General features: G+C 43.1%; 1 protein-coding gene across 2 annotated transcripts; it reads left to right on the top strand.

Moving 5' to 3' along the window:
- Positions 1-839: 839 nt before the first annotated feature.
- Positions 840-18,606, top strand: LOC125335725 (myosin-1B-like). 2 transcript variants are annotated; one of them, XM_048323565.1, is made up of 39 exons: positions 840-918; positions 2,465-2,705; positions 2,791-2,934; positions 3,026-3,182; positions 3,499-3,526; positions 3,625-3,739; positions 3,832-3,924; positions 5,016-5,079; positions 5,268-5,366; positions 5,469-5,572; positions 5,648-5,786; positions 6,429-6,547; positions 6,647-6,796; positions 7,507-7,677; positions 8,381-8,690; positions 8,794-8,867; positions 9,373-9,460; positions 9,554-9,671; positions 9,829-9,952; positions 10,032-10,168; positions 10,268-10,523; positions 11,477-11,719; positions 11,906-12,082; positions 12,168-12,313; positions 12,401-12,491; positions 12,580-12,969; positions 13,212-13,338; positions 13,437-13,555; positions 13,826-14,022; positions 14,381-14,564; positions 14,651-14,816; positions 14,990-15,114; positions 15,304-15,612; positions 16,351-16,554; positions 16,906-17,031; positions 17,126-17,296; positions 17,384-17,488; positions 17,631-17,726; positions 18,323-18,606. In XM_048323565.1, exons 2-39 carry the CDS (start codon positions 2,502-2,504, stop codon positions 18,476-18,478), a joined length of 5,826 nt encoding a protein of 1,941 aa, XP_048179522.1. In that variant the 5' UTR covers positions 840-918; positions 2,465-2,501; the 3' UTR covers positions 18,479-18,606. The 2 variants fall into 2 exon arrangements, with proteins under 2 accessions (XP_048179522.1, XP_048179523.1); XM_048323566.1 differs by having other exon boundaries at positions 867-918; positions 2,419-2,705.
- The last annotated feature ends 880 nt before the right edge of the window (positions 18,607-19,486 follow it).

Here is a 19,486-nt window from a genome sequence, read left to right as displayed (position 1 = left end):
CATCTCTCTCTGAGACCCAGCCCAGTAGTTCAGCTACACCCCAGCCTCTTATTTCTGTGACCAAATCTTTGTCCCTTATACTATCTTGGCCTGTCTGTGACTCTCAGGCACCAGCACTATCACACCAGATTATTCCTCTGCTTTCAGAATCTTACCAGCACATCCGCCAAATGCTTTTAGTAATACTTACTTCCCTCTTAGTCGCTTGTCTAATGTATTCCTCTTAGGCATTTCTTACAAGTTTCACACCATCACAAGGGAAAGATAAAAGCTGACATTCCCATTGCACAGCTGGGATAGCTGCAGCACAGACATACCAAGCAATCCATCCCAGGTCGTGCAGTGAGTCGGTGGGAAATCCAGCAATAGAATCCATAAGTCCTGAATCCAAGTTCTTTAAGTGCTTTGACTAGTCCAGATTCTCTCCTTAACACCCTTGTCACATTATTTATAGGAGATGTATTCATATAGCCACTAAGACATCAAAATTTTCTAATTATATCTAGTCATGTCAAATGACAATTATGCCCTTAGTTCAGTTTGCCAGACAATGCTTAGCCAAAGAGGGTTTGCCAAAATATTTTTGACCGAAGAAAGAGTAGGCATCTGTAGCATCTGCAGACGAGATCGTATAAAATGTCCCTGCAAGACGTCTGCCCTGGCTCCACAGAAAGCTCCGAGGTAAGAGCATGGGGTCTGCAGGCTGGCAGGAAGGGGATGGCAGCCTAATGTGCCACAACAGTCCTGCTGCCTCTGGTGCTCCTGTCCAGGAGGGGACTCCATTATGAATCAGTTTTCAAGACACCTGCATGTTTTCACTCTTGATTTCTGTGCAGCAGCAATTTGGGAACTGCCATTTCTGTTTTACAGTACTGACCAGCTGCCAGCCCACGAGCCACACATCTGGTGTCACGAGAGGTAAGAACCTGATTTACTGATTCTTAGGGACAGAGACAGATCCTTTTGGGTGGGGTGTCTGTAGGGCTGAGTGAATGGTCACTGTTTGACTGTATATTCTCAAGCCCACTGTAGTCACAGTATAAGGTGGTGGGGTGCTGAACGTTGGTAAGGTTTTTAAGTGAATCACTGAATCATAGAACAGTCCAGGTTGTAAGGGATCTCATAAGGTCATCTGGTCCATTCTTTAAGGAGCTGTGTTTGAAATCTCTGACTACTCACGGCAGGCCAGAAAATCCCCATGGGGACATTCTTCACTTCTGCTTAACTCACCTAACAGGGAGTGAGGTGTACTGCCTTCCCAGCATTGCTGTTGCAGCTATATAACTGAACCAGGAACACAGTAGGAAAACTGCAAAATTCAGCATTTTGTCTCAGAATATGTGGATTAATGTGATATTTTGTCCAAAATTTGCCATGGAATCACTAAAGAGAAGGAAGAGCTGTAATTTAAGCAACAAAGCTCTGATTGTCACTTCTGTAAAAGGCAGTGCTCCCCTTTGTTCCCTGCTCTGCTTGTTCTCTACCTCACAAGAAATGGAAGATTCAGCCCTCTTCCTCTGGAAGACATATACCTGTTCCTCCAGAGACAAAAAGAAAGGAATATATGTTATATTTTCTCATGTTAGTACAAATGAACACAAGATTAAATGCTGTGTTAATATCAGGTACCTAAATGTTGTGTAAATATCAGGTACCTAACTCTATACAGAAAGAGATATTTAAATGTTTTCCTAAGCTGCCCACTGTTTGAGTTTTTTTTTTCTCAGGGCAGGGGGAAGAAAAAAATATTTCGGAGAAATTAATACAGACTTTAAAATTCTTTATTTTTAAATAGTTCATTTGAGCTTTGAATCTTTGAATCTCTGAATTTGTTTTTCTCTAAAATTCTACTAATTTTTAAAAAGCAAAAGAAAGTACTAGAAAAGGAGCTATCTCAGTGTGGTTTGAAACAGCATTAATCTTCTTTTGACAGTCATGTTGCAATTTATGCCTGGATTCAGGCACTTAATAACATTGGAGAAAAATGTATTATTAATACAATTATACAAAAGTTTTAAATACTGAAACTGAGTCTGTAAGAAGTTTGAGTTTTCAGTATGCAATTCAGCCACTGGAGTATGAGCATTCTGAGCTTTGTGAATTAGTACCAATTGTGAGGAATGTGCATTATCATAATTTCAAATTAATTTTAAGAGTGCCTAAGCAGTTGAAAGGATTTTTGAAGTTCTTAATTCCACAGTACAGTGCCTGAATAGTTGAATCCTAAGTTTCTATAGATTATTTAAGTGTGATTTCAGTATAAGCCAAATAATCTCCCAAAATACAATTTTCCATATATATACATTTGCCATAAATATTGAATTGCACTAATGCAAAAATTCACCATTCCTTCCAAAAGGCTACAAGTAGTATTAACATAGTTTCTTTTTTCTCCACATCTTTTCTTCTACTAACAAGTGCTTACTTTTTGGCAAATTGGAGCAACATATCTGCTCTTCCATAGTGTTCTCTGCTGACAAGCTCCTCCATAAAGTGCAGCCATGTCTTCAGATTCTGAGATGGCCGTCTTTGGGGAGGCGGCTCCTTACCTCCGAAAGTCAGAGAAGGAGAGAATTGAGGCCCAGAACAAACCTTTTGATGCCAAGACATCTGTCTTTGTGGCTCATCCCAAAGAATCCTTTGTGAAAGGGACAATCACAAGCAGGGAATCGGGCAAAGTCACTGTCAAAACTGAAGCGGGAGAGGTGAGTGAAAAGCAAGACTGAAGGACAACATTTGATCCCTGCTCTGGATTCTTAGCTGACACGTATATCCTTCTCCCTCTGACAGACCCTGACCGTGAAGGATGATCAAATCTTCGCCATGAACCCTCCCAAGTACGATAAAATCGAGGACATGGCCATGATGACCCACCTCCACGAACCCGCTGTGCTGTACAACCTCAAAGAGCGTTACGCAGCCTGGATGATCTACGTAAGTGGCAGCAGCAGCTTCCTTTGGGCAGCGGCAGGAAGTGCTGGGCCAGGCTCAGGGGAAGCCAACGTGCTGTGTCCCTTCCTTGCAGACCTACTCGGGTCTCTTCTGCGTCACCGTCAACCCCTACAAGTGGCTGCCGGTGTACAACCCGGAGGTGGTGTTGGCCTACCGAGGCAAGAAGCGCCAGGAGGCCCCTCCACACATCTTCTCCATCTCTGACAATGCCTATCAGTTCATGCTGACTGGTGAGTGGCTCAGTCTGTCTCAGAGGCATTGGACCATTACATTCTCTGAAGGGATGCTCTGTCTCAGCAATGTGATGAGACTTTTTCAAAGCTTTCTCAGTTCTGACACACACGTCTATTGTGGTTTTACTACCTTCATAGCATTGTTTCTACTGTTTTAAATGAAAGACACCTCTGCACTCAGTGATGTGCTTTGGAGGTTAGTTTGGTTAAGTCAAGCTGACATCAGGCAAAACATTAAACTTACCTGACTATGCTTCATTCTTTGTCTGTTGTTCATTGAGTTTTAAGTGCTGTATTTCTGCCTTTTTCACAGATCGGGAGAACCAGTCCATCCTGATCACGTACGTACAGCCCCTGCGCGGGTCCCTGCGGGGCTGCCCGGTGCCAGGGGACCTCCTGCCTGACCACGCACCCTCTGCTTCTCTCTTGGCTCTGACAGCGGAGAATCCGGTGCCGGGAAGACTGTGAACACAAAGCGTGTCATCCAGTACTTTGCAACAATTGCAGCCAGTGGGGACAAGAAGAAGGAGGAGCAGACATCAGGCAAAATGCAGGTAAATTAGTAGAAACATGTTGGGATCAATGCTTTCATCATTCCTGTCAGGATTTTTGGAAAGGATAACTAGCAGTAATTCTCTCCCTGCAGGGAACGCTTGAGGATCAAATCATCAGCGCCAACCCACTGCTGGAGGCCTTTGGAAATGCCAAGACCGTGAGGAATGACAACTCCTCACGCTTTGTGAGTTGCTTAACAAAATAATTCTTGAAACATAGTAAACAGGAGTTTATGCCAGCCATTCTTTTCCTTGTTCAGCCATCTTGTTTTCAAGAGTAAAACTGAATTTTCTTTCCATTTATCCTAAAGATAAATCTCCAGATTTCAAAACACAAAAAATTAATTCTGTTTTACATTAAAATGCAAATTAAAATAACAGATCTCATGGTCTTTCTCCTATAATATATTGCTGTGAAAAAAAATAGCTCTCTTTATGTTTACTTACATTTCTATTCATTTTCTAAGAGACAGACAGAGTGCCAGGAAGAAAGGGAATGAGGCTAGGAGAGATGGGAAAGAAAGAAAGAAAGAAAGAAAGAAAGAAAGAAAGAAAGAAAGAAAGAAAGAAAGAAAGAAAGAAAGAAAGAAAGAAGGGAAGGAAGGAAGGAAGGAAGGAAGGAAGGAAGGAAGGAAGGAAAAGAAAGAAAAGAGAGAAAAAGAAAAGAGAAGAGAAAGAAAGAGGAAAAGAAAGAAAAGAGAGAAAAGAAAGAAAACAGAAGAGAAAGAAAAAGAAAAAGAAAGAAAAAAGAAAGAAGAGAAAGAAAAAAGAAAGAAAGAAAAAAGAAAGAAAAAAGAAAAAGAAAGAAAGAAAGAAAGAAAGAGAAAGAAAGAAAGAAAGAGAAAGAAAGAAAGAAAGGAAGGAAGGGGTGGGAAGAGATATTTTTTAATTGCATAATATATTTGCTATATTTCAGATTTAATTAACCAGAAATTGTTTATTAGGTTGCAATGCAGATTTAAACAGGTGAACTACTTAAATTGCTCTTTCTGTATCATTAGGTAACTGCTCTCTGTGTGCAGGATATAGTTAGAATAATTTGTCTAATGAATTCCACACATTCCTTTACATTTGTACATTCAGCATACATAAAATACAGTTGTGCCACTGGTCAAAAATGAAAAAGACAACTTTACGTCAGTGGTGGAAATGCAGCTGATTTTAAGAAAATGTCTCTAGGTAGAAATCTTGTGCCCAGTGGAATAAATGGCAAAATTCTTCATTTCAAATATACTTTTTATGATGTCAATCTTAAGACACTTTTATTCCTTTAAAGGGCAAATTCATCAGAATTCATTTTGGTGCCACAGGAAAACTGGCTTCTGCGGATATTGAAACATGTAAGACACTTTCCTGAGCAGTTCACAATCTCTCCATTCCCCTGTCTATCCATACAACATATTTTCACCCCACCATCTATCCTGCCATCCCTGTTTTTCTTTCCATCTTCTCTACGTTTTGTTTTTGGTTTGTTGTGGTTTTTTTTTTTTTCTGTTTCTTCTTGTTTCTAACTAAATTTTTCCTCCAGATCTGCTGGAGAAGTCCAGAGTCACTTTCCAGCTCAAGGCGGAAAGGAGCTACCACATCTTTTATCAGATCACATCCAACAAGAAGCCGGAGCTAATTGGTAGGAAGAATTACTAACTTGGAAGAAGATTGTTGAGTATCAGCTCACACTATTACTTGCTTGACTAAACTAAGCCTACACAACCCATCTTCTTATTTTCAGACATGCTCCTCATCACCACCAACCCATATGACTACCACTTCGTGAGTCAAGGCGAGATCACTGTCCCCAGCATTAACGACCAGGAGGAGTTGATGGCTACAGATGTAAGTAGCAATTCAGAGTATTGTAGCTATTGTGATCTCCCAGGCAAATCTTTTATTTTACTGCTCCTATTTCAGAGTGCCATTGACATCCTGGGCTTCACTCCAGATGAGAAAACAGCCATCTACAAGCTGACAGGGGCTGTCATGCACTATGGGAACCTGAAGTTCAAGCAAAAGCAGCGTGAGGAGCAGGCAGAGCCTGATGGCACAGAAGGTAGCAGCAAAATCTTTGACTCACCTGTTAGAAATAGAAATAGCAATAATAATTCAGTGTGTGGAAGATGGAGTAGAAATGTGTTTAGGTGAGATAGCACATAGGTATGAAACTGCCATCCAAAATGCACTCTTGTTTCAATTACTGCCTAATCATTGTCTGCACTACCAATTGCATATACGCCCATAAATCTCTCCTGAGTTACCATTCTGAATTAGCATAGCTTGCTCAGTGTTTAGACCCACTGAGAAAGAAAAGATTTTTTTTAAAAAAAGTCTCTGCTTGATATTTAAAGAAAATAAAGGCATTATATTCAGTTACAGAACTTCCACTTCATAAGTCACTTTTTAGGGCAAAATTACTAATGAATTCCAGGATTAATTTTCAGTAAATACATTGTTTCTAGATGTTTCTGTGAAGATTTGTAAAGACACAAATAGCCTTTAAATGTATGGCTCTGTGAAACATTCAACACAAAGATGATTTTGTTTGAATAACTATGTTATGGTTCCTCTGACATCCAGTTAGCAAAATTTGATAGAGGACGTTCAATATTGCCGCTGTTTTGGAAAGGCTTAATCACTCAAAGTGCTGCATGTCTTACTAGTCTTAATTTTTCTATCTCCTTTTCCTTGTAATTAGTTGCTGACAAGGCTGCCTACCTGATGGGTCTGAACTCAGCAGACCTGCTCAAGGCCCTCTGCTACCCCCGAGTCAAGGTGGGGAATGAATACGTGACCAAGGGCCAGACTGTGCAGCAGGTAACAACAACCAGTTGGTGACTGGGAGCCTCTGACTTGAATAACTTCCTATTTGCTCTGGATATTGTATTTCTTTTGCTCCACTCTTCTTTGGTTTAGGTATACAATGCAGTGGGTGCCCTGGCAAAGGCTGTCTATGAGAAGATGTTCCTGTGGATGGTTATTCGCATCAATGAACAGCTGGATACGAAGCAGCCCAGGCAGTACTTCATTGGTGTCCTGGACATTGCTGGCTTTGAGATCTTTGATGTAAGGACTTCAGGCTTGAGGATTGCTCTTGCAGGGAAGGATTGTTATATCAGAAGACTTGCAAGTAATATTCCTCTGAAGGTTTAACACGCTAGTCATTTGTGAGTTTATGCAGAAAAAAAACCCTGTCATTTTCTTTTATAGCAGAGAGCAAAATCCTCAAAAGCTCCATCAGTACAAGCACAGAGTCATGTTGTTTGTGTAGAAGCAGCAAATAGAATTTTATATGTTGTAATATTACAACTGTTTACTCTTAATGGTAAGGATAAAATAATCTAAAATAATTACAATAAATTTATAAAAGAGCTTCTGGAGCAGAACTAGGAGATGCATTGGCAAATATATAATGAGATAAAGATGTTCAAATTGTTTAAGGAACAAAGGAATTAATAGTTACGTGTTTAATCAGAGATATCAAGTGTTTTCAATTTGGAGACAAGAGCATGCACTCATCTTTTTTGCTGAATAAAAAAATGCCAAAGTATTTTATTAATTTTAGGAGATTCACGAGGAAAATCTGCTCCAAAAAAACCCCTCATTTTCATTATGTAGTTCTTTCTTTCAGGAGCTGCATATAGGCTCTGTTATGGTGTGGTCCTGATAATACAGTTGTGTTTTAACTGGGGAGATTTATCAAGGGTGGAGGAGAATGATGAAGAACTGGGCATATTGATGAGGCTTGGTTGTTGTGGTTCTTTTCCACTGAGCAGTTCAACAGCCTGGAGCAGCTGTGCATCAACTTCACCAATGAGAAACTGCAACAGTTCTTCAACCACCACATGTTCGTGCTGGAGCAGGAGGAGTACAAGAAGGAGGGAATTGAATGGACATTCATTGACTTTGGCATGGACCTGGCTGCCTGCATTGAGCTCATTGAGAAGGTATGTTTTTAATTCAAGATGTCTTCCATTTTCAAGAATCCATTGTTTTAAATTTCCCATGGTTAGTTTCTTGTATTCAGTTTTAGTTGTAGAAATAAGTCTTGAGCTGTACTATTGCTAATTATGCATTATAGATATTACAAAGTCCACAGAAAACTATAGAAGTAATTCTCACACATTCTCTGCCTGAAAGGTATCTCCGTTTACTTGGTTAAAGGATATTATCTTCAAAAACATAAGGCAGTTCCCAAATTAAAATGAAAACATTTTCTTAGGGCTCTGGAATAAAGTTATCTGGAAAATACATTTTTTCTTTAAGGTTCACAGCAAAGTAAGTACAGTGCCTGACCTCTAAGAGAAAGAAATTGAGATTTCTTGTAGTTCCATATAATTTAGGGTACTGATTGAAAATTCAAAAACAGAAGTAAATATGTAATGGACGCAATTGTGAAAAATACTTTTAAATATATTCTTTCTCCTCCTGAACTTTAACATGTCTTCGGCATAAAAAACATTCCTGAATCACTATGCCAATGTGTGAATCAAGCAGGTGAATCTTTTAAACTCACTTTTTAGAAATAAATTTTCTACATGGCAAGGTTTGTTTTTCAGCTTCCTGTCTTTTACTACATTCCCTTTGAGACCAAGCCATAATCACGTTATTCTATAGGCATTCTCTCTTGTTTATTGAATTATCTTCCAGCCCATGGGCATCTTCTCCATCCTGGAAGAGGAGTGCATGTTCCCCAAGGCAACTGACACCTCTTTCAAGAACAAGCTCTATGACCAGCACCTGGGCAAATCCAGCAACTTCCAGAAGCCCAAGCCTGCCAAAGGCAAGGCTGAGGCCCACTTCTCCCTGGTGCACTATGCTGGCACAGTGGACTACAACATCACTGGCTGGCTGGAGAAGAACAAGGACCCTCTGAATGAAACTGTCATTGGGCTGTACCAGAAATCATCTGTGAAGACCCTGGCTTTACTTTTTGCTTCTTATGGTGGAGCAGAAGCAGGTTATTTTCCTATATTTTCTTTTTCAACGTTTGTGATATATAAAGATGCAGCAAAAAAAAGGTCATATTGAAAAACTCCTTTTTTTTTTTTTTTTTTTTTAAGAGGCTAGTGGTGGTGGAAAGAAGGGTGGCAAGAAGAAGGGTTCTTCTTTCCAGACTGTCTCAGCTCTTTTCCGGGTAAAGTATGGATTCATTGTCTGTAAAGTGACATGAACATAGTGTCCAAACTGAGCTAAATACATTCAGGTTCGTCCTTTGGCATTGGTTTCTAAAGAAGCAATAGTAGGTATAAAGGGTCTTTCATTGTGATTTTCCATTCAAATTTAGGATTCAGGGTTCATTTGGCTCTCTGAATTTCTTATAAAAGTTCAGTCACTGTTTTTGTGAAAAATATTTTTCAGAATCTGTCATGTAATATAGATATTTGTTCCAAAAAGGCTTGTGTTAAAATATTTATGGAGTAGTGTTTCACTTCCTCCAAAATAAGGGGAAGAATTTTAAACATTTTTTTTAATGAGAATACTTTTCAATAAAAAGTATATAGAAGGTTTGATTAAATCTAAACTTTGAATTTGAAAGTTTCTATCTCCTAAGATTTATTATATTAGTTCCTTGGCATCTAGGTACAAAGTATGCAGAAGTAAATTTCTTTCATCTAAGCTTCTATGTCACGATCCCACAGGAGAATCTCAACAAGCTGATGACCAATCTGCGGAGCACTCACCCCCATTTTGTGCGCTGTATCATCCCCAATGAGACTAAAACACCTGGTAAGATGCTCAAGCAGAAAGATCCTTGCTCTGATACATCCATACCCCTCTGCACTGCAACCTGTGCCATTCATTTGTGCTCTGCACTGCCAGGTGCCATGGAGCACGAGCTGGTGCTGCATCAGCTGCGCTGTAACGGCGTGCTGGAAGGGATCAGGATTTGCAGGAAAGGGTTCCCCAGCAGAGTCCTCTATGCTGACTTCAAACAGAGGTGAGAGCACTGTGCTTGTCAGCATCACTAAAAACAATGTTGGTTCATTCATGGGTCCATTAAGGCTGTGCTGTAATTTTAAAAAGAGCTGGTGGAGTTTAATGGCTACTGTGTGTTGCCTGGAAAAAAGTAGCCCTATCTTCCTCTAATTCCACAGATACAAGGTGCTTAATGCCAGCGCCATCCCTGAGGGACAGTTCATCGATAGCAAGAAGGCTTCTGAGAAGCTCCTTGGCTCAATCGATGTGGACCACACTCAGTACAAATTTGGACACACCAAGGTACAAACTTCTCCATTCACTGAGTCCCTGGGCTTTGCTCTACCTGACAATGATGTGCTGCAACATTCCCTCTCCCAAGGTGTTCTTCAAAGCTGGGCTGCTGGGACTCTTGGAGGAGATGAGGGATGAGAAGCTGGCACAGCTCATCACCCGCACCCAGGCCAGGTGCAGGGGCTTCCTGATGAGGGTGGAGTACCAGAGAATGGTGGAGAGGAGGTACAAATTCCTCTTCAGTTAAAGTCACTCTGCTCATGGGAAAGTGTTGACAACTTGTCAGATTGTGAATATTCATTGTATGTTTTAATTATGCCTCAGGGAATCCATCTTCTGCATCCAGTACAACATCCGTGCATTCATGAATGTCAAACACTGGCCATGGATGAAGCTGTTCTTCAAGATCAAGCCCTTGCTGAAGAGTGCAGAGTCTGAGAAGGAGATGGCCAACATGAAACAAGAGTTTGAGAAAACCAAGGAAGAGCTTGCAAAGTCTGAGGCAAAGCGGAAGGAGCTGGAGGAGAAAATGGCATCTCTAATGAAGGAGAAAAATGACCTGCAGCTCCAAGTGCAGGCTGTAAGTAACATTTTTCTATACTTTTATGAGGAAATAAGATCTAACTCTTCTTTCCTAATACAGGACTCTCAAATGACATACTAAGCTTTCTAAAATATTTTAAGCTGAATACCATGTAACTAAAGGTGAAATTAAGGCCATGTTCTTTCCCCACTCATTTTCACTACTGCAAGCTGGAGTTTAGATTAAGGAATGAGTTTTTAGTCTTAATACCTACATGTGTCCACGTGGGTTCATGACATAAAGCGTTATTATAGTCACTGTAGTGTATCTAGTGGATCAGATACAGCAGTTTGATTGACCTATTACTCTGCCTTAACTTAGTTTTCAAAATGAAGAGCTGATTACCATTTCTTATAGCACATCTCACATCAGCTCCTGTACCTACTGCTCCCAGAAGACACAGATGCCCATTAAAACTTACAACACAAGCACCATCTCCATATGTTTGTCTCCAATGCCATTTGGCCTCCCAGAATCATAAAAAACATTCTGTCAATACCCTTGAGTTGAAATGTCTATTTCCAGGAAAGATTAATATTATTCTATTGTCCACTGCCAGCACTGGCTGAGTATAAAGCTACTAATGGGAGTTTCAAATATTTCCTTGGTGTTAAAGTTATTTACATTTCTCAACACTTCCACATAAATTTGAATTTAGCACATTATAATATGCAATCACTTTCTACAGGAGAAAAGAAAACATCAATTAAATCTAAGAGACTTTATACTATGCCCAGAATAAATAAGGTGATATGAAATGTAGCTAAACAGAGCTGTATTAATGATGCAAGGGTCAGACAAGAAGAAAACTAACTAAAAACTTATCCTAGATTTGTAGCTTATAATGTAATTGCATGGCATGTTTTTTCTCCAAAAGTAATCATGAAAGTCTTACCAATTCACATTGGTTCCTTCAGCATGAAATAATCTTTCCTGTATTTTCCCACCAGGAAGCTGATGCTTTGGCTGATGCTGAGGAAAGGTGTGACCAGCTCATCAAAACCAAAATCCAGCTGGAAGCCAAAGTCAAGGAGGTGACTGAAAGGGCTGAGGATGAAGAGGAAATTAATGCTGAGCTGACAGCCAAGAAGAGGAAACTGGAGGATGAATGTTCAGAGCTGAAGAAAGATATTGATGACCTTGAGCTAACACTGGCCAAGGTGGAGAAGGAAAAACACGCCACCGAAAACAAGGTACACACATTGGCAGTCATGTAAAGGGTCAGGACATTACAGACTGGCAGAGTAAGAGGCCATTACAATATGACATTTTGGCTTTGCAAAATCTTGAGCTGGGCTTCTCTGAGCATCCAAGGGAAAAATGAAACACAGAACCAGTGAAAATATTTTCTAACAAATTTTGAAACATCTTATTTGTAGGTGAAAAACCTGACTGAGGAAATGGCAGCCCTGGACGAGACTATTGTGAAGCTGACAAAAGAGAAGAAAGCCCTCCAAGAGGCCCATCAGCAAACCCTGGATGACCTGCAGGCAGAAGAAGACAAAGTCAATACACTGACCAAGGCCAAGACCAAGCTGGAGCAGCAAGTGGACGATGTAAGCACACAGATGTAGAGCAGGAACAGCACAGGTATGGAGTCCGACCTGGCTGGGAGAGCACTGATGGTCTTGTTGTGTTTAGCTGGAAGGGTCCCTGGAGCAAGAGAAGAAACTGCGCATGGACCTGGAGAGAGCTAAGAGGAAACTGGAAGGAGACCTGAAGCTGGCCCAGGACAGCATCATGGATTTGGAGAATGATAAGCAGCAGCTGGAGGAGAAACTGAAGAAGTAAGTGTGGCTGTGGGACACCTGAGTGCTGGGCTGGAGCACTTGTGTTTTTTCTTTGAGCTCTAACACGGTTCACTTTGCCCAAAGGAAAGACTTTGAAATCAGCCAGATCCAGAGCAAAACTGAGGATGAACAAGCCCTGGGCATGCAACTTCAGAAGAAGATCAAGGAGCTGCAGGCAAGTCTCTGTTCCTTCCCCTCCCTTGCTCAGGCTCAGCTCAGGCAGGAGGAGGGCACGGGTGTGAAGGGTCCCTGCTGTTCTCCAGGCCCGTATTGAGGAGCTGGAGGAGGAGATTGAGGCAGAGCGAACCTCTCGCGCTAAAGCAGAGAAGCATCGGGCTGACCTGTCGAGGGAGCTGGAGGAGATCAGCGAGCGCCTGGAAGAAGCAGGAGGGGCGACAGCAGCTCAGATTGAGATGAACAAGAAGCGTGAGGCAGAATTCCAGAAGATGCGGCGTGACCTGGAAGAGGCCACGCTGCAGCACGAAGCCACGGCTGCCGCCCTGCGCAAGAAGCACGCGGACAGCACCGCTGAGCTGGGGGAGCAGATCGACAACCTGCAACGCGTGAAGCAGAAGCTGGAGAAGGAGAAGAGTGAGATGAAGATGGAGATTGATGACTTGGCCAGCAACATGGAGTCTGTCTCCAAAGCCAAGGTATGGAAAAATATACTGAAAACAACATGAAAATAGATAATGTTGAAGTACATCCTTTAGAATTATGGCCAGGTTACTATCTAATTCCTCGTCTATGTATGGAACTTGTTTCTAACCTTCTAGCTCCAAGGAACAGTCTATAGCTTTCAAGTCTGTTCACCTTTTTCTGGTTAGAATCCTGCTGTTCAGAATAAGAAAGCATCTAGATACTAATCTTCTTTCATTCTCTGTGGTCTCCACAGGCAAATCTGGAGAAGATGTGCCGCACACTGGAAGATCAGCTGAGTGAGATTAAGACCAAGGAAGAAGAGCATCAGCGCATGATCAATGATCTCAATGCTCAAAGAGCTCGTCTGCAGACAGAAGCAGGTGAGAGAGACTCCTATATGTTTTGGCATGACTCCTAAAACAGCTTGTTTGGGTCATAAATGACAATTAGAATGTCTTCTATTTGTGTACTTCCCCAGGTGAATATTCACGCCAGGTAGATGAGAAAGATGCCCTGATTTCTCAGCTCTCAAGAGGCAAACAGGCTTTCACCCAGCAGATCGAGGAACTCAAGAGGCACCTAGAGGAAGAAATTAAGGTTATTCCTAATTTCTTTCCACTGGCCACTCAAAACACTGGTAGCTTCACACTGCCTAGGGGGGACAGGCTCTGTTTAGCACAAGCCATCCTGGAGGGAAACTTTTGTTTCTGCAGCAAGTGTGATTAATGGATTTTGTCCTCCAGGCTTATATCGGTCCTTCATTGCAAACACTCTTCAAGCAGTCATATTTGTAGTGTTAAATTAATTCAATGGAAGAGATTTCCTGGGATATTTTAATTTCTTGACCCAATCCCACTCTCTATGTAGGCCAAGAATGCCCTGGCCCACGCCCTGCAGTCCGCTCGCCACGACTGTGACTTGCTCCGGGAACAATATGAGGAGGAGCAGGAGGCCAAGGGGGAGCTGCAGCGCGCCCTGTCCAAGGCCAACAGCGAAGTGGCCCAGTGGAGAACCAAATACGAGACGGACGCGATTCAGCGCACGGAGGAGCTCGAGGAGGCCAAGTACGTGGGAAGCAGGATGGCAAATGATGGGAGAAGATGGAGACTGGTCAACAGAAATTGGAATCTCTGAAAATGGGTTAGGACAAAAGTGGGATGAAGGCAGGGATGTACTGTCTTTGTAAAAAAGGGAGAGAGGGAGGGAGAGAAAAAGTGTTGATTGGAAGGGAAAATATAGGCTTCAGGGCTAGAAGAGCTAAGACAGGCCTAAAAGGTGATAGGACCCAGCAAATGATAGATCCTTTCATATCTGTGAAACGTGTTCCGTTCAAAACCCTGGAAGTCACAAGCTGCCCTCATGACAGTACAGAACTGACGCCCTTCCAAGCCCTAACGTGGCACTGTGCTTCTCTCCTCCCAGGAAGAAGCTGGCACAGCGCCTGCAGGATGCAGAGGAACATGTTGAGGCTGTCAATGCCAAATGTGCCTCCCTGGAAAAGACAAAGCAGAGGCTGCAGAATGAAGTGGAGGACCTGATGATTGATGTGGAGAGATCCAATGCTGCCTGCGCTGCTCTGGATAAGAAGCAGAAGAACTTTGACAAGGTCTTTTGGCCTCCAGCACCAGGACTCCTGGCCAGAGCATTCCCCCATGACTGCCACATCCCTACTCACACCCCGTTTCTCTTCAGATCCTGGCAGAATGGAAGCAGAAGTATGAGGAAACGCAGGCTGAGCTGGAGGCCTCGCAGAAGGAGTCGCGCTCTCTGAGCACGGAGCTGTTCAAGATGAAGAATGCCTATGAGGAGTCCTTGGACCACCTGGAAACAATGAAGCGGGAGAACAAGAACCTGCAGCGTAAGTCCCTGGCCCTCTGCTCCTCACTGGGCTTTCTCACAAGCTTGTCTATCTGCCACACTTAACGGGTCTGGGCCTGCAGGGATAAGAACGTGCCTGGCACCTTCATGCACCAGAGCCTTTCGCCATTCAGCTCTGTGTCTGACCATGCCGCTTTTCACCCTTCCTTGCAGAGGAGATTTCTGACCTCACAGAGCAGATTGCTGAGGGAGGAAAGGCAATTCATGAGCTGGAGAAAGTCAAGAAGCAGATTGAGCAGGAGAAATCTGAAATCCAGGCTGCTCTGGAAGAGGCTGAGGTATGTGGCCATAATCAGTGGTGTCTGCGGTAAATAAATGAGGAAATAGGCCTCAAAAGGCCCTATGTGTTCCCCTGTGTTCTGGCTGGGGAGTGCAGAGAGCTGAGATCTCTGGAAATATTCTGTCACTCCCTAGAATGCAAGGAGAGGGTTTATCAATGTTATCAATGTTTGTGTCCACTTGCCCAGGCCTCCCTGGAACATGAGGAGGGGAAGATCCTGCGCCTGCAGCTTGAGCTCAACCAAGTGAAGTCTGAGATTGACAGGAAGATAGCAGAGAAAGATGAGGAGATTGACCAGATGAAGAGAAACCACCTCAGAATTGTGGAGTCCATGCAGAGCACGCTGGATGCTGAGATCAGGAGCAGGAATGAAGCCCTGAGGCTGAAGAAGAAGATGGAGGGAGACCTGAATGAAATGGAGATCCAGCTGAGCCATGCCAACCGTGTGGCTGCAGAGGCACAGAAGAACCTGAGAAACACCCAGGCAGTGCTCAAGGTATGTTAAGATAAGGATGTGCACTTAGGGGTTTAGTTTGTCCAATACTGGCTTTGCTGCCGTCCTCTAGATGCTTTCCAGTCCCTTAGTAACCATCCTTAATTGACAATCCCAGAACTGCACGCAATAGTCAATGTGAGGCCATGCAAAAACTTAATAAAAAAGGAATTCAGCTCCAGCTCTGCCTTGGCTTTCATAATCCTATCCCCACACATCCTGGCAGCATGTCTCTATTCTTCCCAGGATATCTGGCCCTTGTTCTAACACCTATGCATTTCCTTCTTACACATCTGTTTGACCTGAAGGTCCTTGCTCAGCCATGCTGATCTCCTGCCTCTCTTGCCTGATTGCTTACACATGTGAATTGAGCGCTCTTGCACTCTAAAAAAAATTGTTCTTAACTCTTTTTTTGCCTCTTTATTCTTGAGGACAGTTTCTTAAGGGGGTTCCACTCGGTAATTCCTTGAACAGCTGAAAGTCCACTCTCCAAAAATTCATGGACTTGACCTTAGTCTTCAGCTGTCCCAGATCCCCATGAATAAATCTCCTGCTGACTTTCTCAGATACAGTGCATAGACTGGCAATAAGTCTACATACAAATATGAAGCTATAATTACATATATTATACTGCCATAATAATTACTGGACTGGTGGCAATTGCCATTGTGCAACAGTGCTGTGTCATCTTATCATTTCTCTTTATTCTTCGCCTTATAATTTCTCTTTATTCTCTTAAAGGACACCCAGATACACTTGGATGATGCTCTCAGGACACAGGAGGACCTGAAGGAGCAGGTGGCCATGGTGGAGCGCAGGGCAAACCTGCTGCAGGCTGAAATTGAGGAGCTGCGGGCAGCCCTGGAGCAGACGGAGCGGTCGAGGAAATTGGCTGAGCAGGAGCTTCTGGATGCAACTGAACGTGTGCAGCTCCTCCACACTCAGGTTAGATTCATGAGATTCAAAATCTCATGGGCCTTTTTCTTCCTTTACAGATTTTCTTCTGTGTAAATTCTTAAGTTAACTCTTGTAATAAGATACTTTATCTGAACCAGAATTATTACACTTGTACAAAGAAACGGATTACAGCAAAATGAGTAAGATTGCATAAGCAGTGAGAAGAGCTTCTTCAAATTTCAATAATTCTCTGCTATCTGACTGTGTTTGACCTGACAAGATAAGTCAGGAAGATGCTGATATTAGATACTTAGAGGATAACTTTACATTGAAGTAGTAAATTTCTTAAATAATTTTTCCCTTTTGGAAATAACGGCACAAAATTTTATTGTTCAACAGAACACCAGCTTGATCAACACCAAGAAGAAGCTGGAAACAGACATTTCCCAGATCCAGAGTGAAATGGAGGATACCATCCAGGAAGCCCGCAATGCTGAGGAGAAGGCCAAGAAGGCCATCACAGATGTGAGTTGGACATTCCTGGCATTGCTGATGGTGAATGTCCTGTCCCCCAAATATCTGCAGCCCCAAAATGGCTTTGCCCCTTTGCTCTGATCAGGCGGCCATGATGGCAGAAGAGCTGAAGAAGGAGCAGGACACCAGTGCCCACCTGGAGAGGATGAAGAAGAACCTGGACCAGACGGTGAAGGACCTGCAGCACCGTCTGGAAGAGGCCGAGCAGCTGGCACTGAAGGGAGGGAAGAAGCAGATCCAGAAGCTGGAGGCCAGGGTGTGTAGGGCTGGGGTTGTGGGTGAGTGAGGCTGTCCTTGGAGAGACATTGCCAGGGAAGCTGCAGGGATGGGCTTGTCCTTGCAGGTGCGGGAGCTGGAAGGGGAGGTTGATGCTGAGCAGAAGCGCAGCGCTGAAGCCGTGAAGGGTGTGCGCAAGTACGAGCGGAGGGTGAAGGAACTGACCTACCAGGTAAGGCAGGAGGTCTCCTGCTCTGACAGGGTTTGCTCACAGCAAGCCACATTTTGCACACACCATCGCCAAGGGCAATTGTTAATCCTGTGTGATGTAGCACCAAGAATTGACTCTCTTTCCTCTTTGCCAACCACTTTAGTCTGAGGAAGACAGGAAGAATATTCTCAGGCTGCAGGATCTGGTGGACAAGCTGCAAATGAAAGTGAAATCCTACAAGAGACAAGCTGAGGAGGCTGTAAGTATTGCTTGGAGAATGAGCAAAGGCCACATTCCATTGGGGCAGGACACACATTGAATGAGGCTGAATACCAGGAGAGGGCATGAAAGAAACTGCCGAGACACAACAGCCTTGGCCACAGTGTTTTGGTATCGTGTCACGAGGCCTTGGTGAGCTCTGGGCACCCTTCAGTCAGGGACATTCATTAAGGGAAGTTCTGCAGCCTGTTTCACACAGGAGGCCAGAGTAAACAAAGGTGGGGCCACACCCACTGACTGGCAAGTTCCTGAATCTGTGCCAATAATCAGCAGCAGAAGGCTTCAGGGTCTTCCCAACCCTGTAACTCACACAGGCAATTGTGCAGGAAGTAGTGGGAGAATAAGTAAAGAAACGACAAATCCAAGGGGTGAAATTGCTCCTCATGTGTGACACAGTCCTGGTGAAGCTTGTCCCAGTAGGGTCCTGAAAAGGGAGGATGAGGAGCTCTATGTGAGGCTGATGTGTGAGCAGTGGTGGGAGGGGGATGGAGATTTGCAGCCCCATAAGGCTGAGGTGCAGCAGGAGCAAAACCTCTGCCCTGAACTCCTCACCCCTGACTCCCTCTCCCCACACAGGAGGAACTGTCCAATGTCAACCTGTCCAAGTTCCGCAAGATCCAGCACGAGCTGGAGGAAGCCGAGGAGCGGGCTGACATTGCAGAGTCACAGGTCAACAAGCTCCGAGCGAAGAGCCGGGAGTTCCACAGCAAGAAGATAGGAGAGGAAGAGTGAGGATGTCATTAGGCAGCAAAGTGACCTGAGGGCAGCACAAAATGTGAACCCTCTGTCACTTCCTTCTGCAAAAGTGTTTATAACCGTGTCAATATGTAGAGAATAAAGAAAATAGATTTCTTCGCTTACACAGCAGAATCAGTGATTTTGGTTGTTGGAATTCAATTCTGCAGTTATACAAGTTTGGGGCACTTTCAAATGAAATATTTAGTTTCATTTTAACCCTTGGGTAGCAGTAGACCTTTACTTATCCCACCTCCAGTGTTTCTCCACTGTGTCTTACTCCATTACCAAGGAGAGAATAAGTCTAATTTAATTTCCAGACTGAGAGAGGATCAGGACAAAGGCAGGACAAGTACCTTTTCTGTCCTGGCATAGCAAAAATGCTTTTGCCTTTGTGAGTCCTCTTTCTACATCAGTACAGTACTCAGAGGTTCTCTTTGATGGTCCCATTATCACTTGGGAAGTGGTATTTAGAGGCAAGTTGCCCCAAAGAAAAACATCTGTAGTCCCAAAAGAATCTGGATGTCTCTGAGTCCTTATGGAGGAACTTACGCAAGGATTGATGTGCTGCCTTTGAACAAGGCAAGTGAAGGCCAGAAACTCTAGAGTGTTGCTTGTTACTGAGCAAATTAAAAGATCATACAGCCTTGCTAATAACTTCATGAATAAGGTGTTAACAATCAGTTCTAAAGAAAAACAAATAATATATCATTTGGATAAGAGGATATTGCAGTGACTTACTTCCTCTGTGAGACAGAATAGCCAATATTAATACAATATACTCTGGTTGTTAATGAAATTGAACTTAATGAACAGCTTAGTAGAAGTCAAACAAGAGGACAAACCCCAAGCAGTGTAACATGTAGAGCCACCAGAAGAAGCTGGGAACAGCTGCGGTACTGTATAGTGCTTTCCAGTACTGGAATATATGAGCTTTTGTGCTAAGGAATAATTAAGGGTTATGTACAAATACAAAAAGCTAAAGGAGCTGGTTTTCATCATGCA

The sequence above is a fragment of the Corvus hawaiiensis genome, chromosome 19, assembly GCF_020740725.1.
Source record: "Corvus hawaiiensis isolate bCorHaw1 chromosome 19, bCorHaw1.pri.cur, whole genome shotgun sequence".
NCBI lineage: Eukaryota > Metazoa > Chordata > Aves > Passeriformes > Corvidae > Corvus > Corvus hawaiiensis.
Note: the sequence above shows the minus strand (reverse complement) of the source record. Positions and strands in the feature narration are given on the sequence as shown.